The sequence below is a fragment of the Aphidius gifuensis genome, linkage group LG5, assembly GCF_014905175.1.
Source record: "Aphidius gifuensis isolate YNYX2018 linkage group LG5, ASM1490517v1, whole genome shotgun sequence".
NCBI lineage: Eukaryota > Metazoa > Arthropoda > Insecta > Hymenoptera > Braconidae > Aphidius > Aphidius gifuensis.
Window position 1 is genome coordinate 6,468,641 of NC_057792.1, and position 19,680 is coordinate 6,488,320.

The 19,680-nt window shown below is 23.3% G+C and overlaps 1 protein-coding gene across 1 annotated transcript in view; it reads left to right on the forward strand.

Moving 5' to 3' along the window:
- Positions 1 to 2,255: 2,255 nt before the first annotated feature.
- Positions 2,256 to 19,680, forward strand: part of LOC122857292 (probable G-protein coupled receptor Mth-like 1) — a 70,434-nt gene continuing 53,009 nt past the window's right edge. Inside the window, exons 1-3 of the mRNA XM_044159391.1 lie at positions 2,256 to 3,070; positions 3,148 to 3,423; positions 5,939 to 6,174. Coding sequence (XP_044015326.1) covers positions 2,556 to 3,070; positions 3,148 to 3,423; positions 5,939 to 6,174 — 1,027 coding nt within the window. The 5' untranslated portion in view covers positions 2,256 to 2,555. The remainder of the gene's footprint in view (positions 3,071 to 3,147; positions 3,424 to 5,938; positions 6,175 to 19,680) is intronic.

Genomic DNA, 19,680 nt, shown 5'->3' on the forward strand with positions numbered 1-19,680 from the left:
TCCAATCAAAATTTAAAAATATATTTAATTGTTTTCTTCAACGTTAAAAAGCTTCACTTGGAGTTGTCGAATAATGTCATTTTTTATGGTTTAGTCATGAAAATATTTTACAGAGTTTCTTTAAATGGCCAACTCGAAAAAATTCAGTTTAATATTTTTTTATTTCTCGTGTAAATAAATTGTTGGAATAATAAATTAAAATATTCATTTTTCTAATAATAATATTTGTTTAAAGTAAAAAAAATTCTCTCACCATGATGGTAATCAAGAAATAGAAAATAACCGCAAAAGAAAATTGCTAATTTAGTCAGAAGAATTACATTTAAAAAAAAAAATTCTTAAAGAATCTTCAGGATGGTGTGACAAAACGTAATTTAGGGTCAAATTATTCGAGAAATGATAAAATTCAATAGCGAGTGATTGAAGAAAAAAAATGAATAAAAAGAGATAGAAAAAAAAATTTTTACATCTAGGAAAACAAAGTTTAATTGCTACTTACGTAATTGGAAAGTTTGATGAATTTTTTTAGTTTGCTGACGTGATGAGATTTTTTTTTTTTTTTGCACACCCACCATCGCCATCATTACCACCTCCACTTTCTTTTATCGTTTACGACATAAATTTTCGATTTTTACCCCTGGCTAAAATTGACGAAGAACTTTAATTGCACTGAAAAATAAAAGAAATATAATAATATAAGGTCAGTCTATATATATTTTTTATTTTGTATTTGTGGAATAAAGAAAAGAAAATAAAAGTTTCAAGTATATTGGAGCAAAATGTTGAGATTAAAGTAAAAAAAAATGTTGAAAAAAAAATTTACTGATTGGGTGCGTTAGACACAAGTTGATTGGTGTTTTGATCGGGTGGTTTGTAAACTCACTTTCATCAGGTTTTAGTCAAACAATTTTCTGTTACCATAGACACACCCTGATGTCGATTGTCCACTACTTTTTTTAAAAAAAAACTTTTAAAAGTACTTATATATATATATACAATTGTTATATCCTCAAAACTTTTGTTGTTTTTAATCACTTTTTATAAATAATTTAAAGAAAAAATAATTAAAAATTAAATTACTTTTTAACATGAATTTTAATTCAACAACTTGAAATAAGAATTTTATATTGTTATTAAGTTTTTGAATTATTTTTATTGAGTCGTAATTTATATATATAAAAATTTATTTTTATTTTAAAAAAATATATACTGTTTTATGCCAATAAAAAATTTAGTAAATTTGTCATTTAAATTTATTTTTTATTTACATCAAAAGTAGTTTAATATATAAATTCAATGACAAAGTAAAATTTATATTTTATTTATAATTTATTATTAGATTTTATTTTTTTATTAAAATAGAATGTTTTTAAATTTTTTTTTAAAAATAAAATAATGGTTAAAATATATGTTTTGTTGAGAAATCTAAAATCAATTTGTATATTTTTATTAAATTTTTCACTGGAGACTGCGATGCATACGTGATGCTAACTCAACACTTTTTTTTTTTTTTTTTTTTTTATTTCACGTATTATGCTTATTAAATAAATTAAAACTCACGTCTATATATATACCAAAAATTATAATAAAATTGCTTTTTAATTTAAGAGTTTTAAAATTAAAAGAAATTAAATTTTTATAAATTTATTTATTACGTGTTAGTAAATCTATTTCTAAATGAAAAAAAAAAAAAACTTAATCTTAACATAAAACAAAAAAAAAAAATAATCATAACAACTTGAATATTAGTGATATCAAAAATAAATTTTCGCCCACATTCAAAGAATTGATGTTAAAATTTAACATCAATTTAAATGTTTTCTTTTTTTATTTTTCATACGTTATTTTTGTATTTTACGTTGTGATTTTATATTTCGGATTATAAGAATTGACATATTTTTTACATGTATATTTAATTTTCTTATTTCTGGAAAAAATAGTTAATTAAATATCAAAATAATCTAAAATTATTATCACAACTTCCAATCAGAAAAACGTCATCTAATTTTCGTTGGCTGAAAACATTAATTAAATTACTAACTAAACAATGAATTTAAAAAAAAATTAATCAAATAAATAAAAAACATAATAACAATCCAATAAAAAAAAAAAAAAAAATACTGTAGGCGGTGCATTCCATGTGCATGTTGGTGCATGTTGTTTTATACTCGAAAGGATGAAAGTTGCGCACGCATCATATCTCGTGGTCGAGGAATCCTCGTGGCTAACTCGACATTCAAACACACACACAAGTTCAGTAACTCCGTAACGGTCTCGGCGTGCACTTCTTTCCTCGGCGTCATTTTATTTTTCTCATTTAATAAAATAATAAAAAAAGTGTTATTAAAATTACCTAAAAACAATTTACAAATAAATAAAACTACTATTATTATTTATCTAATTTTTATTTATCTATTAACATAATTAACAAATACAAATAAAAAAAAAGTGATGAAAATGTGTTAAAGTGAATTTACAAAGTTGCAAAAAAGGAAAAAAAAAAAAATCGTTTAGTGTAAACGTAAAGTTATTATTATACAAAAAAAAAAAAAAAAATGTCACTTCCAAAATTGACATTTCTTTTGACATTGGTATCGTTACTAACAATTGTTGTGTCATCAACACAACAAATAAATGTCAATAAATGTTGTAATATTGATGAAGAATTATTAATTGATAAAAAACCAGCAAATAATGATGTTGTATGTATTAAAACAAATTTACCATGGACACCAACGTATTATAATCAAAGTTTACCACCACCAAATAAATTTGTATTTGGTTTACCAAAAACATGGAAAATAAATAATAATAAATTACCAATATGTAGTGATGATAATGTTATTGATATTATTATTAATCGTTCAGCAAATCCAATAATAATATGGAGTAATGGTGGTGCTGTTCTTGGTACTGGTTTATCATTTTATCAACCAAATACATTTTGTGCTGATAAAAATGCAATAATTGTTTGTGTACCAAAAAAAAATATTGCTAATCATGCTGCATCAACAACACGTCCTCGTATACACAGATGTTGTCTTAATAATGCTGTTTTTAGCAATGAAAGGTTAGTATTTATTTTTTTAAAATTATAATTATTGATGTTTTTTTTTTTAATAATAATTGATGATTAATTTACTTTAGAAATACTTGTGAAAATGTGAAAGATCCAGAAGACATATCAAAAAAATTAATGCCAATAAATTCATCATCAGCTGAAATATTACCAGGTTTTCCAACTTGTGCTAATGGTCAAAAATATGTTATTGTTGGTGATAGTAATAATGGAGTGTTACAATCAGATGGTGGACTTATTGTTGATGGTATTAATTTACCACCACTTGAATATTGTGTTGAACTTATCAAAGAACTTGATGGAAAAGGAAAAATATTTGCTTGCTCTGAACATGCACCAAAAAGGTACAAATTTATTGTAAATATTAACAAAAGTTACCACAAGACACAACATAAACACAACTGACTGACATGTATATCAAAATAAATAGTATTCAATTTTTCAATTCATCAAACAGTAAATTATCTTAAAAATAAAAAAAATATTATCTTATACAATAAAATAAAAGCAAGAAAAAAAAAACAAATGTACATATTATTTTTTTTTTCGACGATGAAAGGGTTCAGAAGTCGTAAATTTCGAACAACACAAAAGACCGACTAGCGATCTGGAGCTGTTCCAATCGTTAAACACAAAATGGATTCACTTTAAAATAAATATAAAAAAAAAAAATTCATACCATTCAGTAATATCTACAACAACCGGTCTTCATGAATGTTTGCTATTCAATTCCAAATAAAATTTAAACGATTTTTTATTTATTTTACAAATTCACATCACTTTCTACATGTGACTCATCCTTTTAATAATGTCTTTGAAATAAATAAAAATACGCAATCTCATATTACACCCTATTTAATTTCGTTTTCTTTTTTATATCAATTTTTATTACAACCGGAAATTAGGGGTAAATAATATCAATTTACATTTTTTAAAAAATTTTTAGAATCAAGAAATTTGATATAGATAAAAAAATTGTAATTAGAAAATAAAAAATGCAAACAAAACAAAGTGCAATTTATTTTTAATTTTTTTAAAAATATTAATTGTTAGTTTGTTTAAATTACGAAAAATATCTTGTGAAATTATTCAAGTCGATGAATAATTAATTAAACAAATCATAAATAGAAAATTTTGTCTTCAAAGAAAAATATTTCTCTGAATTTTCTTGCTGTTTAATAATTAGAAAATTTAATATTATTAATTAATTTTTAAATGAAAATTTAAAAAAAAATTTAAATGGTAAATTTCGAGTTTGATGAGAGAAATTAAAATAATATAAAAATAAAAGTAAAAAAAAAGGGACAATTGGAATGCCAGAGAGAAAACGTGACCTTGGTAAGCTTTGGTATAGACTATACAAAATACGTATGCACTCGAGTCGATGAACGATACAAATACCGTTATTCTATTTCAATAAAAAAATAAAAAAAAAAATAGATAAAAATAAATAAATAAATTTAAAGAGTAATGAACAAAAAAGAAAAATACAAAAAAATCAAGTCATTTAATCATAGAGTTTCTTCTTTTTTTTTTCTATATTATTAATAATTTTTTTTTCTTGTTATTTTTATAATAAAATACTTTTTTAAATTATATTTATTATTATTTCGAGGATTGGAGATGATCGAAGGGAAATCAAAAAATATTCGGTTAAAATTAAAATATAAAAATAAAAAAAATCATGGATCCGGTTTTATATTATTTTTTCGAAATATATATATTTATATCGTCGCTTTCACTCACGAACTTTCACTTAAAATTCAATGCTGTTAGAATTTCAGCAGGTGCTATAGTCTCTGTAACATCAAACGAATTTTTTTTTATTTCCAATATTCCATTATAACTGAAAATTGATTTTGAAAAATTGATTCTATTATGTCACGAATATAACGATAGAAAAAAAAAAATTTTTTTTTTAATTAGTGTCATAGATTTTTTAGTTTTTATAATGAACTTTTTTGCTTTTTTTTTTTTAAATTATTTTTTTTCTCTTGTCCATCTCGAAAGCCACTTGGGAATTTTTTTTTACCTTATATTTACCTTGAAACTTTAAATTTCATGCGGTTTACTTTATAAAGATTTTCAAGTGTCTTTTATAATTTTTTACTTACTTTGAAGAATTATTATTATTATAATTATAATAGATAATTTTTTTTTTTTTAAATTTATTATTAACACACTGTTGAGTAAATTAAACATATATATTTTTTTTTTATACCTTTGAGTTTATTATTTTTCTTTTTTCTTGTAATATGAAAATGAAAAAAAAATATCACATAAAAGAAATTCTTAATAATAGAATTTTAGCTAATTAAATATTTATGGTAATTTAATTTTAAATTAAACAGATTAACGTTTTTTTATGAATCAACAGTTTTTAAATACAAAAGCTACGATTTTCAAGTCAAAAAATTATCTCTTTTTTGTTTTTACATTTCAAATTAATCGTATTATAAAAATTTTTAAAAATATTATAAACAAAATAAATGTTTTTCTTCTGTTTCTAGATAATTATTTATTTATTTATTAAACTCATTTATTGTAATATTATACTGTTAGCTGTATCTCTCCATTAAAAGGCAAAATAATACTTGCAAAAATAACATAAATCCAAGTTTTACATCAAGCTTAATTGCAGATTAACGTAAATAATTAAAAAAATAATTTCAAATAAAATATACATGGTATTTTTTTGTATTTTATTAGATTATTAATTAATATATATTCATGACTTAATTAACACTAAAATTAAACAACACTACAACTCAATGTTTATATGAATTTTTTTTTTTGTATAAAATTATTATTATAAAAATACGTAATACTAATTAATTTATATTTCTGTTTCATTTTCAGTAACCCAAAAAAACCATTGGACTACAGATTTATCATGTATCCAATTAGTTTTTTGATAAGTGCAATATTTTTAGCAGCAACATTGGGTGCAGGTTGGTTATTACCAGCATCACATCATGTACTTCATTGGCGTTGTCAAACACACCATGTTGTATGTCTTATGTTTGGTGATTTATTGATGGCAATAATACAACTATGGAGTGATTCTCTTCCAGAAGAAAGCTGTAAAGCAATTGGTAAGTCAATAAATAATTATTATTTCATAGAAAAAAAAAAAAATAATTAATTACTAACGTAGAAAAAAAAGAGAAGAGAATTTATTTCTAAATCTCAACAGCCACGTGTTCTTTTTTTTTATTTTTATTCTTTGCTGAATAGAGCAGCTGGTATATGCTCAAGTTATATGCATAAATACAACTTGGTTTAAATGAATAAAAATAAAAATAATATAAATAAAAAAACACGTAACAAAAGTACGTTGAGTTATGCATACTCACGTATCGACTTTACTATTGCTACCTCGTTTGACTCGGTCATTTTTTTTTTTTCTCCTTTCATTTTTTATATTTTTTTTTCATTTATTATTATCATCGAGGTTATTACTATTATTATTATAAATATATATTAATTTTTTTTTTATTCCTTATTTATTTATTTCAACACGTATTAATAAATCTGGGAATATAACAACGACTTTCGGTGGCCTCATTTGCACTTGAATAATATTTAAAAGTAGTTTTTTTTAAAAAAATTATTATTTACAATTGTTTGTGTATTGTTGATTTTAATTTTTAAAAAAAATTCCAAGTTGTTAAAATATTTTAGTGGTGATAAATCTATAAAAAATAGAAAATCTATTTGTTTTTATATTTTTTTTTTTTGCTTTCCGGTGAGAGGAGAGTATACTTTAAGTCGTAAAATTTATGTTGAAGTTTTTATATATTTTTGTTGGAGCTGTCCTCGACCTCGACCCTGATTTGTTCTCTAGAAAATAAGATAATTATTTTAAATGGCGTTATAATTTTTGATTGCAAATTACATATTAAAAAAAATCTAAAATTAATGATGTCATAATTAATAAAAATATGATGAATAATTTTTTTTAAATAAATATTTGCATTATGATCATATCAAGATAAAGAAAAATTTATATTCAATATATTATTGATATTATTTTAACATTCAAAAAATTAACAAAAATAAAATTTACATTGCTCGTTACGTGTTGATAAATTAAATAAAAGCAAATAAAAATATAACTGATAGCTTATTTAATTAAAAAAAAATTTATAAAATAAAACGATAAAATTAATTAATCAATCAAATTAGTTATCAATATATACCCGTATTTATATTGATGTTAATTAATTTGTCAAGCATTGTCACAACCGTGTTTGCCACATATAAAATAATTGATAATAATTAGACAAAAATCAATAAATAAATTATATAGTTATCAAGAGTAATTGGAAGTTAAAAAAAAAAGTAAAATTTCATTTATTGTTTGTTGAAAAAATCTATGATTGTGGATGTAAAAACAAACAAATAAAAGAAGACTGTAGGTTGTTTAAATGTCGATATTGCAATACGACAATAATGGATATACATTGCATCTCCAATGGATTACCATGATCATCCGAATAATTACCCATTGCACTGTTTTGGACGGGCTAAAATGGGGTAAACTACCAAGTATATAATCCAAGGGGATTTTCCACTACCATCAAATCGTTTCTACAATGCTTTTCAAACCTCATCCTCTACTACTTCTCATACCTATATAACGATGAAAATTCAAAATAATTTTCACGCTTAATTGGTTAAAACTTTTCGCTTGATTTCTGCCACAAATTGAATTATAAAATTGTTTTATATTTACTTTTTTCAAATTTTTTTTCAACATATTATGTTCAAAAAATTAAAGCTACGTTTTTTTTTTTGATTATTCTGTAATTATTTGGAGCGTCATTTTTTCATTGAGCTAATATAAAAAATAAAAATTACAAATTGATAATTCGTTCTTTCGTTTATAGATAGACTGTTTTTTTTTTTTACAACAAGTCAGTTATAATGTAGACTTATTAATGGAAATAATTAAAAAAAATAGTTTCGAAAAATAATAATAAAATTTAGTCAACAATTACTGATTAATGATTAACACTTTGACAGATTTTTAATGTTAATTGTTGATTATTTATTATTGTTATTGTTATTATTTAAGATAGATTAATGAGATTTATCACAAAATAAAGTTCGTATTCTAACTGAGCTTGTGCAAAAAAAATCAGTCAATTATGTCTATGTGTAAACGTTGTAGCGAATTTTGAAGTTTTAATGTTTTTTTATTTTTTTGCCACCACGTACGTGATACGTGCCACCTCGTACCGACACCCCTAAATTGAAAACATTTAAAACTTTTTTTTAATTTTTAAATTTTTACAATTTTATAATTAATTTAAATACCCATTAAAATTTTGTTAACATTGAATTGAGACATTTAAGTCATCTTAGTTTGAGAGTCATTTGAAGTCCTAGTAATTTAAAGAAATAAATAAATTTATCTTTATTGATAAAGACAATCAGATGAATAGTATAAATTTAAAAAAAAATTAATTTTCATTCATTATTATAAAGAGATTATTGTGAATGACTTGCCCGCAGATGAAATGAATACGACTTTTGATAAGTAAATAAATAATACAAATAAAGAAAAAATATGTGAATTGGAAGAAGAAAAAAAAATTGATATTGCTCTATATTAATGTGTTGGATCTATATATAGATATAATAAAAAATATGTATGTATTTAACTGAATGAACCCGTATCCCAGGAAATCCGAGAATGACATATGTCTGTTGATTGTTATCATATCAACAATGCTTGGCATTTATCGATGAACAATCGGCATTGTACTTAAAGTTAAACATCATAAAAAAAATTACAAATAACTTTTCTTTTTTTAATTTTATTATTGTTTGAGTATAATAACAAATCCAAGATATTTTTTTATTATTATTTATTGTTCATATATCATCATAGTTAAGCAACCAAATGGGTATTGAAATTCATACCAACTAAAGAATAACTTGACAATTTTTTAAACTCAGTTGTTTTTTTTTTTCATCTAATATTCAAGTACATTAGAATGTATTTTAAAGTATTAAAAGTTTTCATTATATATACTTAGTATGATTGTCTTGAAAAACTTTAGAGTCAGTAATTTTATCGTGGTAATTTATTGATCATTTGTTTGAGATGATTTGATGATCAGGCATACTATTTTGTCAGAAATATTATATTGTATTATGTAAATGACATAAATTTGCATTTCTTGGTGTATCTTTTGACCTAGATTTCTGGGCATTAAAAAAAATAAATCGATAATCAAAGATTGACATATTTAATGCAATGCTGATAGAAAGAAAAATTTTTTTTTTTTGTCTTTCAATAGTTAAATTCACCTATTTACAAATAGCATTGAGATTTAATTTTACTATCTCAAATAATCTTTGTTTTATCTAATTTTTTTTTTTTTTTTTTTTAAACACCATATCTATACAGGGTTGCTCTTGATTAAAAGAAAATTTTTTTATTTAAAATATAAAATTAAATTTCAATGGAAATTTAACATTGTCTAACTATATGCAAGTTAAAAATAATTTAAATTAATAAATTTTATATTTTAATAATAATAAATCATAGCGCTGTTTATTTCCATTACATAATTCATAGATTTATAATAAATCATTTATTATTTACACTCAAATCATACATTGCATACTTTTTCATTTATAAATTATTTATAATATCATTTATTCACTTGACTTCTCCCATCATTAGACCACTTGAAACATTAAAATTAATAATACTCCATTTTTCATTCAGACGATAATACTAAAATAACAATCTCTTTTCCTAAAATTAACAATTGCCATGTACTATATAAACAAAACAGAAAAAAAACCAATCCAATAAATCCCGCTGTAATTGTTTTTTTTTTTAAATTTAAATCCACAAAAAATAAAATTAAACAAATATAACGTAATATTTATTTTATTTATTATTCTTTGTGATATGACGATAATCTTTCGAGCATTAAAATTAAGAATGTAAATTTAGCGTATTGTGTATTATTGAAGAGAAAAAACAATGGAAATATTATAAAAGATAAAATATATATATAATTTATGGATAATTGGATAATTTTATGGTGACGTGAATGTAAAAAAAAAAAAAAAAAATTGTACTCAAAAGGAAGAAAGCGCAGATAATTATTTATTCGTTAAGGTTTATTTTCATTTATAAATGTCTATATAATCATCTACATATGTGTTTGTCATTATATTTTCATTTATTTATTATTTTTTTTTTTTATATAAAAACGTGTTGGTGTAGTATGGCGCCATGTGGGCACGGGATATTTTTTTTATTTTTCGATTGGCTCGAGTGGCCTCGTTGGTCGGGCGCCGTTTAGTACTAAAGTCATTGAATATTGTACTTGATTTGTAAGCGTGCCCGTTGCTCTGACTATTCTCATTTCAACTCGCAAATTTGATTTATATCAATAATTTTAATGGCCGTAATTTACTTGGTAATTTACTCAATGCTCACTTGTGTTTATTACAGCTAAACCGATCATAATTAAAAATACATATTTTCATTTTTTTTTCTATTTCTTTTCTCATTTTTGTTTCAACTTTAAAATAGAAAAATAAAATATGTCTAGGTTTTCCGATTGACTTTAGTAACGCAATATAGTGCTATCGATTCTGAAAAAAAAAAAAAATTATCCCATAAAGCATTGCAAAATAAAAATGCAATGCTATGAATTTTTTATTTTTTTTTTTGTTAGCTTCCAATTTCGGAGTTTTTGTCCCTTTAAATCTGAGTATTTTCCAGAGATTATTATTAAAAAAAAAAAATATTTTTTTGCATGCATTTGGATTTGAACTTGGCAATTTGATTGATCTGTCAAGTTTTCATATTTGTTGTAAAAATAAATACGCTAAAAATGGAAAAATAATAATAAATGTTAAAAAAAAATTTATATATGAAATAGGAAATAGAGTAAAATAAAGTCTGACTTATTTGGTGTTCAATCTTGTTGGATATGCGTAATGTCATTCGAGTGTATATACAAAATGTAAGCCTGAAGTAAAAATAATCTAGAAAAAAAAATAAGTAAATATCCTCTCTTCATCTTTTTCTTTTAAACCCCCTGTTCACCACACAGAAAAATATACGTTTTCCTTTTTGTGGTTCCCTTTTCACTCCGATAACTTTGACTCTTTCTTTTCAGTTATTTTTATTTTTTTCATTTTAGTTTTTTAGATTTTTCAATTTTTTTTTTATTTTCATTTTCATTCTTTGTTTTTATACTCTACTCCCCTATTTTTCGTTTTACTCCATTTCGCGGTTTTCTCTGTATATATGTATTTTCTTTTTTTTTTTTGTTCATTTTTTCGCGACCTTTATTCACGTGTTTTCCGGCGGAGACGGTTTCTTGGTGAATCTATATCACCAGAAAGTTTGTTTCGCCAATTTCCGTACACAAAAAAATAATAAAATGAAAAAATACTTTTCAAGAAAACTAAGCGTTAAATTCAGTTTTCAAGATTTTTTTTTTTTTTCTCCAACATATATATTTTTATATATAATATCTATATTATTTTTTTCTATGAAATGAAAAAGTTTCTTTTTACGTTGACAGAAAATAAAGTAAGTTATATACGTCACTCATTTTTATGAAAAGACGTATATATTGTCATTTATTATTCTACTTATATTAAAAAAAATTCATTTAGATTTTTTAAAATTTTTTTATTAATTTTCTTTATATTCTTTTATTACAACTTTATAGTAAAAATTGAATAAATAACGTATTTATCCAGGATTTATAGTAATTATTTCATTAATAATATATAATAATAAATTGAAATAATAAAATAAAAATAAATAAACATTTCATACAATATTTGAAAGATTAATATTAAAAAAAATTAAATTTGAAATAATAATAACATTGAGTCATTACAATACGATGACTAATTAATTTATTTTTAAATTAATTAATTTTAAATTTATCCAAGATGTATGATAAAAGTAAATTTAAAAAAATAAATAAATTGTTAAATGAAATATTTATTTATTTATCCTATGATATATACTGTTGTCATAATTTTTGGCAAATTCAAAATAGTCATTAAATCATTATGTTTATATTTTACTATGCTTCTATTATTTTTATAATGATTAATTTTAATTTTAAATATACACCTAATGTTTGTCATACTAATTACACGCTACAGGATGTTTTTTTTTCTGTTGGAGAAATTATTTCCCAGGACATTACATTTTAATTTGACTGGGTAGTTTATATTTAGTATATTTTGGTCATGATTAATTTAAATTTTAAAGCTTCCTGTGTATTTTATCCCTCCAAAATAATTTCACAAAAATTTATTATATTTATTCTATCAATTACCTCTCAATTTTAAACATTAATTTCAATTTAAATTACTTTTATATTAAATGACAAATATTAATCCAAATTTTGTAAATATTATCACACTCGTTTTATAAATTCAAAATTCAATTATTTAAAAATATAACCAAAAATAAAAATTCACTTTAAACAATTGGTTTATATATCCATATAGTGTGTTGTTCGGTTTATGGTCGAGCCATATTTTGGTCATGTGGTTTTGTTCATTTTCGTGCTGATGGTACATCGAGAGAAAGCTCTCATGTTTCTCACCAGGTGTTGGTCGTGGTTATACTAAACTATAGCACATCGTTGTTCTGTCAGTAAATATATTATATATATACACGCATATGGACCATCATGTTCATTGTCCTCTCTTCTTCTCATCCCCTTGCTCTTTACTCTATCCTTAACATCATTTTCTTTTTTCAAATTATCTCTCTTTTTCGCTCTTTCCCCATATCTCAAATGCAGTTTCTCGTATAAACTACACATACATTTAAACCATCGCATGTGAACCACACAAATTCTGTCAACCAAAATTTATGACAACCAAATGCTTCGAACACCTTTTGTATTTACCACAATACAAAAACTTAAAAAGTAAATAAAAAATTGAAAAATCAATTAATTCATTTTCATTTTTCTTGAAATTTATTTATTTTATCTCTAATAATTTTATTCAAAGTAAATCAATCAAAATGCAAATATAATTTATGTCAAAGTGTATGAGTAAGAGATGACACTATTGCATCGTAATAATGTCAGAAAAAATTCACAAGGCACTTTGCCGTTAGTCCCCGGAAAGCAAAGTGAATTTATACTCATGGCACCTGGATGAGTAGAGAGCTAAACAAGGACAAAGACTATATACTTTTTACCTTTTATATAAATATATACGTATATGTATATAATGGCTGTGTTGTACATGTATTAGAGATTATATAGCCTTGGGGAATATACTGTGCTTGTATCTTTGTCATCTTTGTATTTTCTTTTTTCCTCATTTTTTTTTTTTTCATTTTATTTTTTCTTTTATTATTTTCTCAACGTTAGGCTTTTGTACATAGTACCCATACACATATATGCATTGTGTAAATTGTATGTGTTTGTGAGTAAATCTCTGATGGAAATAAAGAGAAAAGTAGCTAAACATTTTTGGATTTATATCGGTAAACATCAGCATCACTGATGCATATTATATTTTGTGCAAAAAACTAGCAATGTACTCATGAGAATAACTTGATGATTATACTTAAAATATACTGCTACATATAATTTTATTGTTTTAAAGTTAAAATTTAATACTCCAATTTGACAATCAATTTATTTCTTATTTATTTTTATTTATGAATTTTCATTATGATCGAAAATATTTGAAGTAAAATTTTTTTTAAAATACTGATCAGTTTGGGGTAAATGAAATTTGTAGATATATTTTTTTTCTTGTAATATCTATGGTTTTATATTTTTTTTTTCTTGTGGAATTTTTATGGTGGGGCATATGTCCCCAACAGGCGGTCCTTATGGGTATAGCTCGCTGACCTGCCGCGTTCTTAGAAAATTATCTCAATGTTTAAAAATTCATAACTTATTGACAAATAAAAATTAAAGGTTCAAATTTTTTTTAATGTATTTTTCAGTATGTCTACATTTTACTGTCTAAATTTCATGAAATTCTGACGTATGGTTGTAGAAGAGTTAACATTATTGATAAAATTCGATACATTTAATTCGTTGTTTAACCACTTTTACCTTTTTATTAGGGATGAAAAGGGTAACTTGAAAATTTTTGACTTTTAAAATTACCTACAGGGATTTTGATGATCTACAATTTAAGCTATCTCCAAATAAAATCAGTAAATTTTAAAGCTCTCAAATAGAAAAAAATGTCGGCAGACTCAAAAAAACTAATAGATTCTTCAGTGAGAATCTTGAAATGTTACAAAACATTTGAATAGATTAGATGGTTTAAAGTTGACTTGACTTGGCTTAAAATAAAAGAAGAATTTTATTTAAAAAAATAACAAAAATTAAAAAACAAAACCTCTCTATCGTTCTGCTTCTCTGCCGTTTAAGGAGGTTATGCACAAATTCATTGCGGGTGTTGCGGGGCGCTTCTGACGTCACAGACAAAACTGAAATCTGGCTACACTGTAAAAAAATAAAGTGAAAAGCGCCTGCGCCCCGTATACAATATATGGGATTGCGGGTATGTGTGTGTGTTTGAACATGCCATACGTTGCCACATCTAATTTTTGTAAAGTTTATAATTAATTTCTCATTAATTGACCGATCAACATATGAAAATTTTTCGCGCAATTAATAAAACTCGGTTTCTAGTACATGTGTGATTTTTTTCAAGACTTTTTCATCATTTTTTCTATCCGAAAAAAATGGTTGAAATCTCCATAAGAGCCAATGTTAAATATTATTTTCAATAATTAATTACAAAAAATTTAACCGATCAACATAAGAAAATAATTATACCGTTGTATTCAGAATGAAAAGATCTACTTGTGTACAAGATTTCAGAACATTCTCATTATATTTAAAAAAAAAAAGAGTGATAGCTGCATAACCTCCTTAAAATATTTAAAATTTTACATTTCTTTATATTAGCTTGTTTTTTTGTAACATTTCTTGTTGCATAAAATTTCACTTACAACCTGGGAATTTTTATTAACCGTTTATATATTCATGGGATATAGAATTACAAGTATTTTTAAATGATTTAGTTGAGGCTATATGAACAAGTGGGATCATAGTCGTGCTTCATGCTCTAGTTATTGAAGAACCGGCCTTCTTGTCCATGTTCCTTTCCAACAGTGTACCAATTTTACATCATTATTTGTATTATTATTAAATACACGTACAGTATATTTTTTATATTCAAATAATCATTTTATTGTATAAAAATTTTACACATTATTAACGTCTCATGAAGCAAAATATATTGAGGAAAAAAAAGATATAAAAAAAATTTAAAAACAAGTAAAATATTAACAATGAAATAACTGATGTAATTATATGTCCTCTATATGTATTTATATTATTTTAATGCAGCTTCATTCCCCGAATGAATGTATAAAAATTTCAACTCATTCATTTTTTTTTTTTTCTCTATAATTTTTTTTTTTTTCTTTCGCAAATATTTATGTCTCTTTTTATATTTATTTTTTTTCTACTCACATTTTCCTGTTGTTACTCCACCGGAAACATGGTGTGGATTTTTTATTTGTATTTTTTTTTTTTCACCCAAAAGGCAATTCATCGATGTGTGAAAGGCTTTTCCGACAATTCACCATATCTGCCAAATATAATATCCCTATTTATATTTATAATATTACATAAAAAATTCATGAAAAAATATCTTAAACTCTTTGACAGCTAGATAAATATATTATTTTCATTGAATAATATTTTTCATGCATTTTTATCATTGACAAAGTACATTGCATTGATTTACGGTATCAAGTTGATGAAATTTCCGGTCATGCGGGTATACAACAACAAGAAAATACGATGAAACTAGTCACGTACAATAAATACTGTCGATCGAATAAAAAAAAAAATACATATACACGTAACGGGAAGTTTAAGAATTGACAAACTTACAGTAAGAAATATAAAGCATAATTTTTTTTCTCATTGATGATGTTCTCAATTGTCCACGAGACTCGCACGTATCACCAAAATTTTCTTAAGGATCGTATGCTTTCTAGGTCAGCTACAGCAACCCCCCCCCCCCTTCCCCTAAAAAATAATAACAATAGATAATCAAAATAATGAGAAACGAAAGTTCTCATTTTTCAGCTTCAATTCTGCAAATTTAATAGATACCCAACATCAGGTCTAAAATTATATCTGACAAAATAGAAAAAAAAAAAAAAATAGAAAAAAAGGTTCATCACAATTCTCATCTATTTTTTTTTTTGAATTTATATATACCTGCACCCGACCTAAACTAAATTTCAAAAAGAAAATAATTTGATAGTTAATTTACGATGATTTTTTTTTTTTAACCTTATTTTGTATATTTGTAAAAATTCGATGGAATTTTGTTGAATTAATTTTGAAAGCATATATACTTGAACTGAAAAAAAAAATATATAATTTATATATAAAACAGAAATATTTTAAAAATTTATTAAGAAAGTGGGTCATCTTATTTATTTTTATTATTGGTGTTTTTTTTTTTTTTGTAAACATTAATCAATCTGTAAATCTGAAGAGCGATTAATTTGTAAAAACTTTTGGATAGCTCTGAATTTTCAGTAATTTATAGTAAAATTGCTTTAAATTTTGTAATAAAAAAATGAAGGGTTTAAAAATAATATTTTTAATGATATTATAACTTTGATAAAAATAGATTTATACAGTAAATAAATTATAATTTTTAGTTTCAAAATAGTTGAGGAAATAAAAAACAAGAAGTAATAAATTTTCAAACCTAAAAATAATCATTCAAAGTTGTATTGACATTTTTCTTTAAGTAAAAAATACAATTGTTAATAAACTTTTTACTCCAAAAATTAATTAACAATTCAATTTATTAAATTTACAATTTTTAACTGATTGTTTAAATGCAGAATAATTGAAATTAAATTTATAATTTAAGCTAAATATTAAATTAACATCTCAAAAATATGCAGATCTATTTTGACATTTAAAAAATGTTTGCAATTTTTTTCTAAATCATATATATAAAATCAAAAAATTGTTAACGAGACACTTTACTTTGTATACACTACATAAAAATTCACCCCATCAATAAATTCGTCGATTTATATTTATACATTTATCCTACCTTGAATTTTTTATCTGTCCTCAAACTGTTTTTTTTTTTTTTTTCTTATATACATCTTTCCTAGTCGCGTTTTTTCAACATCGATAATCGACAACTGCTGGCTTTTTCGTCTCATCATTCACGCCTGTATCAAGATAAAATTCAATTTTCTCAAATATATAAATACATATAAAGTCTACCCGCGTTTTTCAACATTCACGGTTTATTTACTTTTCCACAATTTTCAATTGGATAACCCATCTCTCTCTCCTTCTTTTTCCTCAACACTTTTTTTTATTATTTTTTTTTTTTTTTTGTGAAATATAAAAAAAATAAAGATACAATAAAAACGATGTACACCGTATATATCCAAGCAAGCATTCACCTCTCGAATTAAAAATAAATAAAAAAAAAATAAAATAACTAGTAAAAAATCGTATGCATGTTGGAAAAATAAAAAAAAAATTCGATATTTACGTTAGTCGCCTTCTGGCGTTTCGATTTCACATTAATGTTGTGTTCGATATATTCGAAATGAAAAAAAAAAAAATCGTGATGCCAAAAAAACCCAATGTAAATACTCGTCAATTCTACCAATACGAATCTTTCGAAATTTGCTCGTTCGTTTTTCATGATGGGCTAGTTACAACAGATGTTTTTCACCCTATATTTTTTTATTTTTTCATTTTTATTTCTATCCTCTATTCACTCTTTATAATACTTTCTCTCTTTGATTTTTGTTATTTAACTGAAAATCCCGTTACATATGTTACTCCCGTGAATAATACATATATATTGCCTTTTAGCTATTTACCTTTTATTTACAACACAAATTATATGTACATACAATATACGATCTTGTTGAATGATTATATACATATAGGCATTGGAACGTTAAAAAAAAAAACCCCAATTGATTTCCATTGTCAATGATATTTATATTGTCGATAATTTATATATGTCAAGTTTAATCATAGTGATTTATTTGACAATCGGTTGCACTTAATACACCATTTATTCAATGATTTTAATAAAAAAAAAATTGATATTACTATTATTTTTAAATCATGTATTGATAATGATGACGTGATAAAATATTTTCAACAACAAAAGTACTGCATAAAGAATATTACAAAGAGAAATGATAAAATGCAATTTAAAAGAAAGGGTCGAAACATATTTCTCGGTCAACATAAAAGTATATATCCACTAGCAATTCAAAAATAAATAAATTACAAATTTATCCAAGATTTATAATAATTATTAAATTAATAATATATAATAATAAATTGAAATAATAAAATAAAAATAAATAAACATTTAATACAATATTTGAAAGATTAATATTAAAAAAAATTAAATTTGAAATAATAATAACATTGAGTCATTACAATACGATGACTAATTAATTTATTTTTAAATTAATTAATTTTAAATTTATCCAAGATGTATGATAAAAGTAAATTTAAAAAAATAAATAAATTGTTAAATGAAATATTTATTTATTTATCCTATGATATATACTGTTGTCATAATTTTTGGCAAATTCAAAATTGCCATTAAATCGTTATGTTTATATTTTACTATGCTTCTATTATTTTTATAATGATTAATTTTAATTTTAAATATACCTAATGTTTGTCATACTAATACTAATTTTGTTTTGGGAAATTATTTACTAGAATATTTTATGTCGAGATGACTTGATCGAGAAGATCTTTATGTTCAGGATATTTTGTTATTGTAACAACAGTAGTATAAGAAAACTACTTGTTTATTATTTTTTTTTTAAGTTGGGATACATTCAGGATGGGTTTTTTATTCACTTTAACATGTGTTCAATTGATTGTATTACATACTGTATTTATGTATATAATATAAAAATGTGTTAAAGCGTTATAGTTGGCTCATTTTCTAACTCTTAATTGACGACATGAATTGGGTTCGTCGAACCAGTACAACTTGCACTGTGATTATGTATTTCGATTTATATTTTTTTTTTTTTTTTTTGGCAAACATCCAAAAAAATATATAAATTTTTTTTCTAATAATTTTTAAGAAATAAGGGTCACATTAAACACGTGTTGAAACACTGAAAAAAAAAATTTCTATTACATTTTCAGTACACGTTTGTTTAGTTTATATTTTGGCTCATTTATTCTTTATCCTTTCTGTTTACATAAATATTATTATTTAAAAAAAAGAAAATTTTATTAATTTGTTTCTATTATTTATTTTTTTTTTTATATGTTTATACAATGTAATGTAACTTGTGTGTATATTATAAGAGTAGCAACTGCCACCCAGTATCTATTTTTAAAATGAAAAAAAAAATATGAAAAAAAAAACTTTCCATCATGCTCTGAATACTTTTCTACCCTGCAAGATAAGTGAAAATATTTATATTTATATAAAAAATATAAATAAGAAAAAATATATATAGAGAAAAAAAAAAAAAAAACGATACA